At 49.8% G+C, this 16260-nt stretch overlaps 2 protein-coding genes across 2 annotated transcripts in view; one reads left to right on the top strand and one right to left on the bottom strand.

Moving 5' to 3' along the window:
• The first annotated feature begins 3141 nt into the window (after positions 1–3141).
• Positions 3142–8906, top strand: LOC134139019 (serine/threonine-protein kinase PDIK1L-like). Its single transcript, XM_062573314.1, has 4 exons — positions 3142–3687; positions 4771–4987; positions 6981–7233; positions 8773–8906. The coding sequence occupies exons 1-3, from the start codon at positions 3142–3144 to the stop codon at positions 7214–7216; spliced, it is 999 nt and encodes a 332-aa protein (XP_062429298.1). The 3' UTR covers positions 7217–7233; positions 8773–8906.
• A 5343-nt stretch (positions 8907–14249) lies between these two features.
• The window catches only part of ELP3 (elongator acetyltransferase complex subunit 3), a 92831-nt gene continuing 90820 nt past the window's right edge, over positions 14250–16260 (bottom strand). Inside the window, exon 15 of the mRNA XM_062571238.1 lies at positions 14250–15592. Coding sequence (XP_062427222.1) covers positions 15516–15592 — 77 coding nt within the window. The 3' untranslated portion in view covers positions 14250–15515. The remainder of the gene's footprint in view (positions 15593–16260) is intronic.

Below are 16260 nucleotides of genomic sequence, written 5' to 3'. Positions count from 1 at the left end.
GTATTTATTTTTTCCCAAATCTCTTCTCATCCCCTTTGCTCTGCTGGACGACTCTCCAGTTTATCTGCCTCTTCCTCAAAGCCTGGTGGCTGCATTTAATCACGCACTGGCCCGAGAGGACCGCGAGAAACTGGCCCCCCACCTCTGCTGTCTCAGAAAGACGGAAGATTTCAGAGGCGAGATTTTGGGGGTGGTTTGGCCAGGCTTTCCCTTCTCCCTCTGGCTCTCTGTACAGAGAAAAGGCAGCTTGCAGAAGAGCCACAACCATGATATTCCACTTTTCTTGCAGCTCTGGAGCTGCCGGGACATCTGAGACGCCTCCATCCTGGGGGCACCAGCCCCAAAAGCATCCCCGCGGTGCCGGGAGCGGAGCCAGGGAGGGAACCGCGAGCAGGTGCCCATCAAGGGCTGTATCTTTATTACTGAACAGAAACAGGACCAGGGCAACCGGTGCAGCTCTGGCACCCGCATCTAAGCTCACCTCTCTTCTCCCCACCCCCAAAAAATCTCAGCGTGGCCAAACCCTTCCCGCTCACGCCGCGGGCCGTGCTGGATCCGTGAACGCTGGCCAAATTTGCAGCTGGGACAGCGCTGATGTTTAACAGCAGGGGATAAGGCAGGGACAGCACGAGGAGGGCCTTTCGTGGTGCCCAGGGCGTTTCGGGGTGCTGGAGAGGGCGTGCGGCACCCCAAAATAGCACAGGGACACCCACTGCACGTGGACCCCCGCAGTCGGGTAAGACGAGCCGCTCGGCCTGCGGAAACACGCACAGTCGCTCCCAGTGAAATTAAGGTTATCGGCAAATTGCTCCATTTTCTGGTGAAATTGGACCATAAAAAAAAAGAAAAAAACAACAAAAAAAATAAACAACCAGCCCAAAATGCTCTCTCCTATTCAGTCCTGCAGGTGTTGCGGCCAACGCGCCCCTCCCAGCCGCTCTCCCTCCCTCCGTCTCCCCCGCGCGCGCGCGGCCCTGCTGCAACGCGTCGAGAATGAGAAATCAGAAAACAGGAGGCAAGAGAAGGGGGGGTGGGAAAAAAAAAAAAAACCCCAAACCCAGGAAACCTCCCCGAAGCGCGTTGCCTGCGAACGCCTCGAATTAACGGGCCGCGTGTCCGCCCGCCGCCCCCGCTCGGTGCGGGGCCGTGGCGGGGCGCAGCCGCTCGGTGCGGGGCCGTGGCGGGGCGCAGCCGGGATGCTCCAGGACGAGGGTCCCCTCGCCCGGGGCAGGAGCTCCCAGGGGATTATTTCTGCTCCGGCTGCCTCCGGGAGGCCGAGGGATTCCTGCCAGGCCTCCGCCTCCTCCTGCCTGCCTCCCCGCGTCCGGCATCACCCTGCTCCCGGCGCCTGGGGAGGGGTTCAGGGGGGGGTCTGGGCGAGGGAGCTGGGGTGCCGCTGCGCAAGGGGGGTGCCAGCCCCGGGCCGGGCCGCCCAGCACCACCACTGCTCTCTGCGCGCTGGCCACAGCCGCAGGACGCAACGCGTTTTGCTGGCCGCGTGAAGTTTGGCCGTAGCGGGCTCCCGACGTCCGCCGCAAGGGCTGCTGGGATTTGTAGTTCTAGTGTGTGGGAGTTTGCGCGTGCGCAGAAGTCCCCGCTCCGGCGGGCAGCGCCGGGAGAGGCTAAGCGTTCGTCGATTGGTCCGGCGGCGGCCGCACCCCTTCTCCTTCCTCGCTTGTGATAGGACCAGGCCGCACCTCCTCGGCGTTGGTTGGCCAGCTGCGGCCAGTGGGCGGGGCCGCGCCGCGGTGGCGGGAATTGCGGCGGCGGCGGCCGGGCCGGGTTGGGCGCCGCGCGGTTGAGGCGGCGATGGGCGGCAGGGGCGCGCGGCGCGGCTCGGTGAGGAGCGGCGCGGAGCGGAGCACGGGCCGCCGGCGGCGGCGGCAGCCGGCTCGGGGCCGGGGGCCGCGGCTGAGCGGCAGGGAGGGGCGGTGGCGGCGGGGCCGAGGCGGTGCTGGCGCAGGAGGCCGGGCCGGGGTAGGGGGGAAGGGGCGTTGGGGCTGAGGGGCGGAAGGCGTGGCTTTGGGGTCGGAGGGGGCGGGGCTAGGCTGAAGGGGCGGGGCTGAGGCAGGGAAGGGGCGGGGCTCTGACCGCAGGTTGAGATGAGGGGCGGGGCTTTGTCATTGTGGATGGAGATGAGGGGCGGGGCTGAGGCAGGGAAGGGGCGGGGCTTGTTTGGGGGCGGGGCTTGGGTGGGGGGCTATGGGGCAGAGCCGGGAGAGGTTGGGGGCCGGGCTGGGCAGAGGTGGGGGCCGGTGTGAGGAGCAGGGGGGTGGCGGAGCTGGGAGAGGAGCCCAGCTGGGGCACGGCGGAGGGAGCTGGGGGGCGAGGTGGCCCCGAGGGGCGCGGGGGGAGGTTGAGAAGGGGCAGGGGCCTCACCGGGGGGCGGGTGGGAGCGGTTAGGGGGTGGAGAGGAAGGTTTAGCGGCGGGGGCAGGCTGAGAGGGGCGGCCTGGCTGCGGGCCTCGGGGATCAGTCGGGTGGGAAAGGCGCGAGCGGAGCGGGGTTTGCGGCGGGAGCTGGGCCTGAGGCCTCGGGAGGGGGCGCGGGGGCCTCGGGCACCGGGGCGAGACCCGCGGTGCGAGTGCTGCCGGGAGGTGGTGAAGCCCCGATGGGTTAATACAATCACGTGGGCGGAAAGCGAGGTTGAAATTTTGGGCGCCCGACGGGCGTTTCTGGCTAACTTTCTTTCCTTAAGAGTTAATTCCGGTGAAGCAGGCTCAGGTGTTACCCAGGAGCTCTCGCCCTCCCCTCCAGCCCTGCTGGGTGAATGCATCTCCACAGCTGCCTCTTCCTCCCTCGCACAGAACTTTGTCTGCTTCAGACAAACCAATGCTACTTCCCGTGTTGTCGCATCCTGCGGTGCAGTCAGGACTGTACTCAATAATATTTACTATATAGAGACCATCTCAAAATTCAGCCATCAGTCCTTGTGCAACCTTATCGTATAATGACGTGTATATCGTTGAAATTGCCTTCTTTTGGAAATATTTGCACTTGATAACTGACAAATTGCCAGGTTTGGGAGCTCTTAGAACTTTGTATCCCTTTCTCTTCCAGGGTTTTTCTGCAGGTGAAAATTTGGTTGTCATGACTTCAAGTATTTTCCTTTGATTTGCTATTCACTGGGCCAGAGCGAGAGATGGCTGCAGAAGCCAAGTACAGCATCGTTCGAGAAGTGGGCCGAGGGAGCTACGGGGTGGTTTACGAGGCAGTTGTTAATCAAACTAGAAAGAAAGTGGCAGTAAAAAGAATGCACTGCAATGTGCCTGAAAACGTAGAATTGGCTTTGCAAGAGTTCTGGGCCCTGCAAAGCATCCAGAGGCAACATGAAAATGTGATCCAGTTGGAGGAGTGTATTCTGCAGAATGGCCAAGTCTTCCAGCCAATTAGTCATCGTTACAGGAAATCAGACAGTCATTTGCTGCTAATTGAGACCTGTCTGAAAGGACGGAGGTGCATGGATCCGAAAGCCGCCTGCTTTCTGTGGTTTGTGATGGAGTTTTGTGACGGTGGAAACATGAACGAATACCTGCTGTCTCGCAGCCCAGATGCGCAGCTGAATAACAGCTTCATGCGGCAGCTGAGCAGCGCCGTGGCTTTCCTGCATAGAAACCAGATCGTGCACAGAGACCTGAAGTCGGACAATATTTTGATCTCTCACAGCTGTGGAAGTCCAGTAGTAAAGGTAAGAGAATAAAACTGTGCAGTAGTAAGTATGTGATCTGGATGCTTATGCGCTGTATGCTTTGGGAGGGTGCCTTGGAAGTGTCGGGATACTCCGTGCATCCAGCTCGTGGTAACCATGTTCAAAAGGGCTGATGTCAGTTAATGGGTTTGTGTTTTTTTAGGAGTCTCAGAAGGGAAGAGGTCATGATGGTGTGTTTATTTAACAACCTTCATCCACTGCTCATCCTACTGAGAGCAGGACTGTCTAACTTCTGCCAGACAATCAAGGAGACCATGATCAATCCACGATTAAGCAATAGTCTCTGTTCCCTTAAACCTTGTGAACACACTGTCCTGTTACACCTGCTAACGCTTCCGATATTGCTGCCTCAAGCACACGCTGATGTTCAGGGGAGGTGGGGAATGTCATCCTGCTTAGTGTGGGTTGGTGCCCTGACTGACGTGAAGACTGACTAACTGCATTTCTTGTAGCACCAGACTGCTTTTCAGAGAACTGTGAAAGATTTCCAGCTTTAAAGCTGGGAGTCAGTTTATTCCTGAAATTTCAATCCCAATAGTTTCAGGAGTTACACCTAAAATATTAGGTCTGCGCGTTGCAGGTAATTCATGTCTTGAGCACTCAGATCAATAATGATATTTGTACTTTGACCTGTAGAGCAGTCAAGGGACATTTAAATCAATGTCATCTTAATCACTATGGATGAGAACGGTAATGCAAGCGATTCAGTGCACTCACTGTGGAACAGTAAGAGCCACTTCTCCTCTCTTCGAAACGTTAGATGTTGTTTAAGGTATGTTAATGCCAAATTAGATTTAATCAGATTGAACTTTACAGAAGGATAACAATCTCATATCTGTTTTGTGCATCCTAGGAAGCAGAACAAACCACAGGAAAAGAATGGGGAATGGAGAGCTAACGGGAAATATAAGCTCTTTCTTTCCCTAGGGTTGACACCTGACAGCTGTTAATGCAATGGTACGGTGAATTTCAGAGGGGAATTCACTGAGCCACTGTCTGTAAACTTGCTTGTGAGCTTGGTGTTCGTGAATAACTGATTTTTGCTTCTTTTATGTGTTACAGGTAGCAGATTTTGGCCTCAGCAAGGTGTGTCAGGGGAAAGGGAATGTGAACCAGCATCGCTTCTCCTCTGCATGCGGGTCAAACTTCTACATGGCTCCGGAAGTGTGGGAAGGTCACTATACTGCTAAGGCTGATATATTTGCCCTTGGGATCATTTTCTGGGCTATGGTTGAGAGGATCACCTTCCGAGACGGGGATACCGAGAAGGAATTGCTTGGTGAGGATAAGAGCTGTTCTGTTGTCTGTGGATGTTCTTCTGCATCTGAAAGGTCTTGGGCATCGTTACAAATGTTTTGGCATATTACTGGAAAGAGCATGTGGCTCTTTCCAGGAATTTGCACGCACCTTGCTTCTTGCTCTTCAAAGCTTTTTCAGAGAACTGTAAAGCAATTTTTCCTTCCTTCAGCACATGCTCCTCTTAATTTGGTTGCTTTTTATTCAGGGTTTCCAGGTCTTCAGGCTATTTCAGTAAGTCAGAGGGAACACTTCTCATATTTATAAATGATTATCTTGTTTGGAAGGTTCTACCATTTTTCTCAAAATATTTCTGTAGGCTTTAAAGGTTGAGAGGAGATCGCTTCTGAGTTTTTTTTTCTTCAGGCCTTCCTTACTCTTAGGAATGCTCTTCAAAAATGGGATTGGCTCTTATTGACACTAAAGAGTTGTAAGTAAGAGAAAGAGAACTTGGACAGCTGTTGGCGAGGCATCTGTCTAACAGCTATGATCTTCCATGAAGATTTAGCATCTTTTTTATCTATATCCTACTGTTTGCTCAGAAATGCTCTTAATGCTTCCATTAGAACCAAAACCTGTCCAGTCTGGAGTTGGGCTGATGAGTTAGTTTGTATCTCTAACTTGGCATATTAAAGGGATGGGATCACTCAAAGCATTGAAAGGATGCTCCAAGGAGCCAAATTATAAACTTGGAGGGGATGTTTAGATAAGCTTCATTGCCATCTGGCTGAGTCTCCTCGCAGCTTAGAGATGGAAGATCTCTCAGGGATGACTTGTCTGATGGCCTGCTCTCTCCTCTTCCTCCTCCTCCTCCTCCTCCTTTCCACAAGTCCTCCACGTATATGCACACTTGAAGTACTTTGTACTAAATGATTGCAAGAAACGAATATTGCGGTGGAAAATCCATCTTGAGAGAATGCCAGTTGTGCGTATTAGCATAATAATTGAAGACATCTACCCAGACTCTGAGATCATAGCGTACCTGTCTGTCTTTTAAATGTTCAGATTTTTAACATAAAAGGAATTGCTACACAGCAATGTTGCAAAGCTATTACACTATCCTTTTAATTTTTTTTCATTTTCAAGTAGGTTCCGTTTTAGTTCTATTATTTATTTCTTTTTAAAATGCCAAACATTGATAAATGTTTTAGTTCCTGCCTACAAAAACAAGCAAATGGCTGCAGCTGAGACGAAAGCATGAACAGATTTCATTAAAATAGCTGCCCGCCAACTTGAGATAAGGAGTTTGCGTGGCCGACCTTTCCCATACACAGATAGGTCGCTGCCTTTGAAACATTTATTCTTTGCTTGGTGCAGGGGCCGAACAGCTTGAGTGAGCAAAGCTGTTCGAACTGTCTGTTTTGGAAGCCAGTTAATCATTTTCAGCAACCGCTGGAATTATTCAGATTACCAGGAGCAAATTTACATTTCCCTTCCTTAATCTTGCTGGGGAGAAGTTGGCTAAGGGTAAATGGCATAGGCTGTCATTTTAATTGAAAATTGTTTGACTAACTGAGCAAATAAGTTTTGCGTTTTAACCCTTTGAAGTCCCCTGAACCAAGCATGATCTGAATCGCTCCCTATCACCCTCCCTTCTCTAGAGCTTGAGCGTGCTACTAGGGTCCAACAGACTAAATCGGAGGAAGCTCATTTCAGACCGCTGTCTTTGCAGATGGTCCATACAAGTGCTTGACAACTCTGCCATCCTTAAACTTGCTCCTGCTGTTCCATGCACAGTTATGCCAACAGCGTTACATCTTGATTACTGCTTGAAATTACCTTAAAAAAAAAAAAAAAAAAAAAAAAAGCCTACCACAACATTTGACTTGGCAGACACCTCTTAATAAGTTGATTTTTTTTTCCAGTAAACTTTTAAATGTGTTGCTCCCTGATTGCCTAGCTATACTGCGCATGGCCATATTTTGTGTGGACTTTTCTCTGCATGTATAACTTGACTCTTTCCAACCTGCACTCAGGAACTTACATCTGCCAAGGAAAGGAGCTTATTCCCCTTGGAGAAGCATTGCTGGAGAATCCAAACATGAAATTACAAATTCCTCTGAAGAACAAGAAGTCCATGCCAGATGATCTCTGCAAGCTCCTACGCGATATGTTAGCTTTTAACCCGAAGGAAAGACTGGATGCCTTCCAGCTAGAAGTCCGAATCAGGCAAATCTCCTATGGCAAAAAGCGTCAACGCTCTGTCTCATAGAAACAAAGGACAGTCAGGTTAGTGTCTCTGCCTGCCTTTTCTCTACTTAATGTGAGAATTTGGGGGCGATTCTGGGTGGGGAAATGTTATTGGCCCACTGGGCACAGTCCTGTAAATCAAGCGTAACCTGTATCACTGAATTTTCAGAACTGCTAGAAACGTCCTAACACCCAGATAAACATATGGGAAAAAGAACTGGACTGAAATACCTCTAAAAAAGAATTAGTTTCCTCTGTAATGCCTGTTTGTTCAGGGGATCTGCTATTCTGGGCCTTGACCTGTCTGAATCTAGGCCAGCCTGTCCTTTTACTCTAAATCTCATCTCTTTCCATAAACGAGGGCAAACTTCTGCCATCACTTCAGTGTTTGCCCATGCTTGTGTTTATTGCTTTTGCAATATAACATGTTTGTTTGCTTTTTGCAACATTTATAAAGATCAATTGTACCTGCAGCAGCCTTTTTCTGTTGGGCTCACTCCCTGTCCGAGGTTGGCCGGCTCCATCAAGGCCGGTTCCTCAGTCTCCTCCCTGTACAAGCAATTTTTGCATTTGCTCTAGATGAGACTCTTCAGATCCTTGTAAAGCACAAGTATTTGCTATCTAGTCTGGAAATATTTCTCCTGATGTATTCCAGGATCACCTCTCTTTTCTTTCATATTTATATCACTTAATCCTTTGCAACTGTATAATTGTTTTGTACCCTGAAGCCTTTTGTGCTTGAGTTGTTTCAAATCAATAACATTCTGGATTACAGCAGAAACTTTTGTTCATAGATGTATGACCTTTCTGTTACTGAATTTCATCCTATTGCAAGAAACAGTGAATGATCCTGAGGTTTTGTTTTTGTGTTTTAATAGTCACAACACCTCAAGCTTTGTATCATCAGTGCACTTCTAGTAATTGTGCCAAGGATGTTAATGAAAATATTAATTAAACGAGTCTGCCTCCAGTGCTAGTCTTGATAAACTCTACTCCAGCCTTTTCATTTCCAAATTATCCATTTCACTTTCCCTTGGGCCTGGTTAACTACTTACATTTTTTTTTTGTTTTGTTTTTTTACTAATCTCCACCTCTTCCTATTTATTGAATGGTTTCTCATGTGGTACTGCATCAAATGCTTTCCTGCAATCTCAGGAAACTTCCCTGAAAAGCCCCGTCTGTCTGTCTCGATCCTCGTCCTGTTTCTTCTCCTCTTGGGCAGGAAGCTAGCTGAATGCTGGGGCCATGAAGCCTACAGAGTAGGGTAGCCAAATTATAAATCTCTTCAAAGCAGTTTGGATAACATCTGAATGAGGTCTGGGTTTTTGTTCTCCCCCACCCTGTGAATTTAGAAGGTGAGGATATAGGTATAACCTCTGATTTAGGAAGTCCTGAAGCTGAAGACTGCTAGAAATTGAAGGAAAGCCTGCTGACTACATGCCTGCCCTGTACTCTTCCCTAAACATATACTACTAAATAATTCTAAGGCAGAATACTGGGTTAGGCCACCTCTGGCATGGGCCAGTGCTCTTACTGATAAGCATTTTATTTTGCATTTTTGGCATGTTTCCTCTGCAGGTATTGTGTTCTGCTGTGGTCTGGATACCTTGGAGATGGCAAACAACTTCGAATTCCTTTGGAATGAGTAGACTGATCAGAAGAGACGGAATTAGGAGTCTTGCCTGCTTCCAGTTTCCCAAATGGTTGTATTTAAATGGACATTAATTTATTTATTTGTACAGTAATTTTAAGAGGAGAACTACAAAAATTTATTTTTATGCAAAACTTCTGCTTTTTAATGTTTGCTTTGTTTTATGCAGTGAGTAGCACAGGTGAAAACATGGCTGAAATGCCCTTGACTGTCAGGCTGTACTTGGTGCGGTCATAGAGGAATTTCTAAACTTGCTTTCTTTTTTTAATAACCCTTGTGCATCCTTTTTCTGACATTTGGTGACTGCCCTTTCAAAGGACTGTAAAGAAATATGCTGAAGCTGTCTGGGGAATGGCTTTTCTGACCCACTGGGTGTTGGCTAAGCTTTTCAGTCTTGGCTTTTCACTGATAATGCCGTGTTGCTTGTCCTTGGCAGAGAAGATAGAAGTTGTCTTTACAAGATTTTAATTAGAGCTTTTTTTGTATAATTCTTCACTCCATGGTGCTTGGCCACGTAACTAAGTGATGTCTGCTGAATGAGCTGGCAAAGTGTTCAGTATCTATTCTGAAAAGTTTTAGCAGAAACAAAAATGTATTTTCTTCACAGTAGCTTTTGAATATTCTTGCTTAGATTAACTAAAATGCTTTCTTAAAATAAATACAAAGAATGTTAAAGATGCCAACTCTTGATTAGAACGTATGCGTCACTAACACTTAAAGTAGTTTAAGGAATCATGCTTCCTGCTGTGTTAGCTGCTTGAGCCAGCTGTTCTGGTAAGGGAAATGCAGAGTACTGAGCTGGAATCTTGGCAGGTAAATGGGGAGTCTGGTTTGCACCCTGTTTGAAAAATATTTTCATGTAGCTGTAAACTCATGCTGCTCTAAACTCTTCTCAAAATGCGGGAGCTCCTGGAAGATTCCTCCTCTGCCCTTCTCTTGTGCAGGGGTGAAATAGTGTCCTGCGAGGAGAGTTTCCTTTAGGAAAGGAGTAAATTGCCCAACGAAAGATAACCTAATGCAAAGAGCCCCCTGGCATTACCTATGCCCCATAGACCATGGCTAACAGAAATACAGAAATCTTTCTTTCTTTCTTTTTTTTTTCCTTCCCCCATTCTCTCTACTGAGAGTCGACTGCAATATAGAAGACTCTATTACTTAATACTCTGTATTACTTAATATTCATGGCAAGGATCTTTTGTTACTGCAATGTTTTTATCCATACCCACTGGCTTTTCTGGGGAAAAGAGAACACTCCCATCTGCCCCTCTCCTCCCCCCAGGCTATAAAATACAGCACTTGGTCGTGCACAAACAAGCCAATATATTACTGGAACTTTATCCCCGTAATAGATAACGAATGGACTATCCAGTATGAGCAGTTCCTATACAGAACGGGTGCAGGAGCTAAAGAAAAAAAAATAAGTTAATTCAAGTCATTAAGCTAAACTTGGTTATTATTATTTTATTTTAATTTAGGGAATTTCTAGTCGGACAGTGCTAGCGCGTGTGAAGCGTGCGTCGCTATGGCAGGCACGAGTGCTTTCAAGCTTATTTGGCTCTGTGCAGACCGTATGGTTGGATATAAGGTGAAAACGGGGGTCTGAATCTTCTGTTACTGACAGCCGTCGCCGACCCCGCTCTGGCGGCCGCTTTCGTCTCCGTGGTGCTGTAAGACGGGTCTGGCTTTGCCCGCTGCTCTGCATCCGCAGCCCAGCGCAGCCCAGCTGTAGCTAATTCTAGTTGTGTTGCCTTCATTTTAACTGATCTTTAATTTCTGCTTTGCAGAACTGTTATGCTGAAGGTTTCTTCATCCTTCACTTTTTCTAATCCAGTGGCCCCTGAAACTACTGTGTCTGCTCCTCCATCATCTCTTCTTAACATAGGCAAATGCTGCTAGTTTTATCAGACTGTTTTTAACTGAGACCAGGTCCTTTTTTTGGAAATACAGGTAGGTTTGAACATACTTGTAACACAGAAGTCTGTGGGGCCTGAGACTGGCTCTTTACTGAAACTCTGTATACTATAAAAATTTTTTTTTTGCCAGCACATTAAAAAGTGCAGTAACACTTTTCATCTCTTGAAGGAAGAAGGAAAACTCCAGAAGTCTCATATGTGAGTCTAGATACCAGTTTGCAATGTCTGACTCTTAATGCTTAGCGAAGAGCGGCAATGGCGCCTTCCAATTTAGTTACCCTCTCTTAGGGAAGTGGGGGAGAAGCCTGGCGCTTTGCTCTGAAAACATAAAGCGCAGTGTTCAGCAGTGACCTAAACGATAACCTCCGTAACTAGGGCAGGAAGGGAATGAAACAGAAGCATGTATTCACCCCTTTTAAAAACAGCATGCGCCTGTGTGGGTGTTTTTTTTTGTTTTTTTTTTTTAAGCACAGCTATATTATTTCTAGAGAAAACTTTGCCAAAGGAAGACCTGCAACTTGGGAACGGAGGGGCAAGGAGAACAGGACAGAGGAGTAAGTTGTTTGTTGTTATAGGAACCCGATGCTCCCTGCACCTCCTGCCGCTCGCGCGAGCCGCGGGGACTTCACACGATGCGTGACGCCCTCGCTCGGCCCGCTGGTGGTGGGAGAAAAGGACTCTGCAAACTGGCTGTGTTTCTGGAAGACAGATTTCATTGGGGGGCTGCGAAGGAGCGATTCAGAGCAACGCTTGGGCGCCCGAGGAGTGACAGGGCGCCGCGGAGCCACCGCTCCGGTCTGCTCCGTGGTTGCAGTCTCTCTCCGGCAAAAGAAAAGGAGGGAGAGGAGCAGCCGCGGCGTAGGATTCGGCTTCATCTTTCAATTTAACAGAGAGCTGGGGTGAAATTTTGCTCTTCTAATTTGGGGAAAAACGCGCACGTTCGTTCTTCGTTTTCCTTCTCTCGCCTCCAGGCGCCTCGGGGAGCAGCTCCTCAGAGGAGCCGCTCTGCGCGCCCGGGCTGGCCGCCGCGCGGGCGGCGGATTGATCGCCTCGCATGAGGCTGCTTCGACGAGTTAAGGGTTATTTTTTTGAACGAAAGAAATAACATCGCTCACAGCAATGCAGGCACCATCGAGCAAGGGACGAATTAAACACTTGCTACTGTCCCAGTCAGGCTGCAGTCATTCAAAATTGCTCTATTTTATTCTCTGAAACTCATCATTGCATCCAAACCATTGATTAGCAAAATCTTAGGCTCGTCACAAATTCCACCACATCCCACCAGCCGAGGGCTCGTTCCTGCAGCTGTTAAATGCATCAGAGGAGTGGGGGGTAGCTATTTTTTTTTCTTTTTTTTTTTTTTTTTTTAATAAATTCGCAGGTCTGTTTATCACAGAGACTAATGAAGCACGGCAGCTGCCTGGCACCACGCACTTATCTACAGGCACCAAACAGGCAGATGGGGTGGCTGGAGGTATCTGTCATTCGAAGGGGGACGAGCGAGCGGCTTGGACGAAGCATCTCGGCGCAGCGGGCGTCCAAGGCGGACGCAGCTTTGCCACCAGCGAACCCGAGACTGCCCGAATCTGGAAAGATACTTGGGCCGCTTGCAAAAAATAAAAAAAGTAAAGAGGGAAGTCGCTACGGGCTCTGGCTGAGGCCGGATCGCAGCCGCTCCAGCCTGTCCGTCAGCAGCTGGGGTGAGGGCTGATTCCTAACTGAAAACCTGGTCCACGGGGTGATCGTCATGAGGTAGCTGAGCCTCCGGCGCTCTTGCTCCATGCTCCCCCCCAGCCCCCAACATTGAATAAAGGTCTCCTTTGGGCTTTCGCTTTGTTTCCCCAGCAAAAGCAGCTCCAGCAGGGGCTCAACCCGCTTGTGGCTGCTGCGCTTCTACATCGGGGTGGGGATGAGATCCAGATGTGCCGGGCAGAGCCACCAAGGCAGGGGAGAAAGGTAATTTGGCATCGGTGAGGAAAAGGCCTATAAATAGACTCAAGAGAAATATTGAATGTGGCAGAAAGAGCGCGCGCGCGCGCGCGCACACACACACACACACACACACACACACACAAAAAAAAGAAAAAAGAAAAGCAGCCTGCGCTGCTGCAATCGCAGCGTTTCGGTGCCCTGAGCAGGTTGTTACTGCCAGAGCTGCACCTGAGCATCCCGCTCGGGCCGAGAGCGGGGAGGCAGAAAAGGCCTAAAAGTTAGACCAGGAGAAACGCAGGGGCTGAAATTAATGCAGAAATGGGCATAACTCACCTTTTCCTTGGGAAAGAAAAAAAATATATATATTTTTTTCAGAGGATCTCACCCACACATCCCATCGATTGCTAAATAGCTGGCCACAGGCCCGGCAGCCCAAGCCCCTCAGCTGCTCTCGTGCTTGTAAGCATCAGCCAAAGCCAAAAATACTGTGAAATTGCCCATTTGAAGGAAAAAAAAAAAAAAAAAAAAAAAAAAAAAAAAACAAACAGTGGGAGAAAAGCGCCGCGCTCGCTATGTCTCCCAGCAGGGCTCACCGAAGAGGTCGCCCGCGAAGGGCCGGAGCCGCGTGCCCAGGGCGCTCCTGGCTGCGGCCGGGTTCGAGCTCGAAGTGCTGCTGCCTTTCGCTAGCTGAGGCTTTAATTAATTCAGATTATTGGCTTGCACTTATTAATTTTACAGTTCATAATCAAAAAATCTTATGACATTGCTTTCCAGAAAAGACTAGAAAAAAACTATTAATACAGACATAAATCCTTGGGAAGCTTCAAATGGTAAAAATCTTTGTCAAAGCAGCTTTCAAATCGCCTGAGCCTTTAAAACTCACCGGACACGCAGGGAAAACGGGGCGAAGCGCAGACTACGATGCTCAACGATCCTTGCTGAGCCCAAACGCCGGGAATCCCCTGCAAGGCGGCACCGGGGCAGGGGGGCGCCGCCGGCCCGGGCAGGAGCGCCAACGCAGCAGAGAGCTGCTTTATTCCCACTTCATTCCCCAAATTTCCCACCATCACGAGGCAGCGCTCCGACGGCTGTTGGCATCGGATTTCCAGGCTGGGTGTCACGAATCCGAGACGTTCGGAGAGCCGGAGAGCAGAGCTGCAGCACGGCGGCGGGGGCAGGTGACAGCTCCTAGGGTATTTTGTTTTTTCTTTTTTTTTTTCTTCCCCTTGGTTTTGAGCCTTTAAGTGCAAGCGTGGGCACAGGCGACCCCTTCCCAGGACACGCCGCCCCGTGCCAGCAGTGACGCACGCAGGGAACCGGCCGCGGAGGAGCTCCCGGGCCCAGCCGGAAGCGATGGCTCATAAAGAAGCAAGTACAAACCCGCAAGTCGTTTGGCTGCGTTGATATCAAACGGTCAAATTGATACATCACACTTCAAACTAAACCCGGGCCTGTGCAGGCAAGCCTGGACCAGGGGGTTGGAGGAAGCAGAGCTGGTGCAGCACGAAAAGTGCCCCAGGGGGGGAAAAAAACACAACACACGAATGGGAAACTAAAAATAACACACAAAATTCAGTTTATTCTCTGATAAAGCTCCTAGAAAACTCAGAAAGCCTCAGCCTTTAAAACTAAACACGTCAGGTAGTTTCTGGACTTGCCAGAGGGCCAAGATTCGAGACACGCGGCAGCAGCGAGCTCTTCTGGCCACCGCCGGCTGTCAGCCCAGCACGTCACCGTGACGTAATTAAGGCTGTAGAGCCAAGAAAAACTAAATTCCAGGGAGAATTTTAAGGATTCGGAACAGAAATCACATTCCCTCTCAACTTATCTGTTTTAATCTCTGCTTTTACGATGCCAAAATCCCGAAGTTCCCCACTTAAGTGTCTTGGAGGATGGAAAAAAAAAAAAGCCCGAAACAGTTTAACAAATCAAGAAGCAACAGCACTGAAGGAAAAGCGAGGGGACAGAGGAGTAAGAGGGAGACTTTCCTCAGAGGTGCAAAGTGACAGGCCAAGAGGCAGTGGGCGCTAACTGGAACATGGTAAATTGCAATTAGGTATTAGGAAAACCTCTTTCACCACACAGGTGGTCAAATTCTAAAACAAGGACCTAGATGTTGTGGACTTTTAATCCTTGGAGATACTCAACCATCTGCTGTGTAATAACTAGGGTAACCTGAATTAATGGGTCCTGCCCTGAGCAGGGAAAACTAGAGACCTCAGAGGTCCCTTCCAATCTTAGTTATTTTTATACTGTGGGTCCCAGTACAGATTCATTTGAAGTTATAGTCTCAAATCGTACCACCAGCAAAGTAACGGCTTCCAATCCTCACGGGGTCCTACTGCAAAGGAATCAAATTGCACCTCTTGGGATAAACAGGAGAGCGCCACGCCGGCATCAAGAAATATGCACAAAGGAGGAATTTGCTCATGTTTCAGAATTTCAATGCTCAAAGATTAAAAGCTTGATGACAGCGTCGTAAAAACAATGGAAATTTTTCATAGCCGGCTGTTGAATAAGGCCCCCACATTCAGTTCACCTACACACTCAGCCTTGGTTATTCCAATCGGAGCCAGTCCTGGGGAGCCGGCGGGCTTACGGGGGTAATGCCACGCGCCACGTCCACGACCTCTCCCGGGGCAGCGGGCAGACCGCAGCAGAACCGCTCTGCCCGGATGAGATGGCCCATTTGCTGCCATGGGCTCTGGCGTAAGCAAGTACCGTGCAGCTGGCAGGCTTTGGTTTTCAGCTTGCATCTGTCGCCTTGAGCTTTCTTTCCAAGAGGAGCTTCATATCTTGGTAGGGGCTGAGGTCCTCACCGAGGGTCAGTCCAGCCTTTTCACCATGTAAGGCCCTTCCAGTTCGTAGCCGATCTTCCTGTAGTAGTTCCTCGTGCCGACACCTGCAAGAGCAATGACAGAAAAGTCTAATTCAGCGTGTTAACGAACTGGTCTGAGAAGCCAGGGCTGGCCAGGGGGCGTCGCTTTTGCAGGAAGGATGTTTCACGCGAAAGAACCTCAGCAGCCCCAGATCGAAGCCGCTTCAGGACCTCTGAGTCCCGCCTCGACACGCGCAGAGCAGCGACGCGGCACAAACCGTCACGGCAAGGAGAGCGCCCCTCGCCCGCGCTGCAGCGGCCGTAAGAACCCAAGAAACACCAGCGCGGCCCATCCAACGGGCCCACGGGAAGGGGGCCCAAGGGAGCTGCCCGCCCGCCTCGGTCTCTCCGAACAGTCGGCCCCGAGCCTCCCTGCCTGCCGTGCTGGAGCAGGGATGCCGGCATCGGGAAGGACTATGCCGGTTTTAAAGGGGGAAAAGGCAGGACCGCCTGTTTTAGGTGGCCCGGACGGCACCCGCTGTGCTTTGCCCTGCGAAAGGGAAAGATGGTGAGTGGAGAGGCAGAAGGGAGCGGTGCGAGGAGAGCAGCGTAACGTGTCCAGGAATCGAGGAGTTCAGAGCAGCCCAGGTACAACAAAACCCGAAGGCAGGCTCTCGAGAGCGGCCGCCCAGCTGCAGGCATCATTACCAGGAACTGAAGGGCTCTAAAACCCAGCGAGCGCTGGCCGGTCG

This window comes from Rhea pennata, chromosome 3 (assembly GCF_028389875.1).
Source record: "Rhea pennata isolate bPtePen1 chromosome 3, bPtePen1.pri, whole genome shotgun sequence".
NCBI lineage: Eukaryota > Metazoa > Chordata > Aves > Rheiformes > Rheidae > Rhea > Rhea pennata.
This window is presented reverse-complemented; position numbering and strand designations above follow the sequence as displayed.

What these genes read in the sequence shown, in the direction of transcription:
- LOC134139019 (XM_062573314.1), top strand. Translation starts at nt 3,142, where the DNA reads ATGGCTGCAGAAGCCAAGTACAGCATCGTTCGAGAAGTGGGCCGAGGG. An exon ending in GTGGAAGTCCAGTAGTAAAG is followed by an intron (nt 3,688 to 4,770) that starts GTAAGAGAATAA and finishes TATGTGTTACAG; the next exon opens with GTAGCAGATTTTGGCCTCAG. An exon ending in TACCGAGAAGGAATTGCTTG is followed by an intron (nt 4,988 to 6,980) that starts GTGAGGATAAGA and finishes ACCTGCACTCAG; the next exon opens with GAACTTACATCTGCCAAGGA.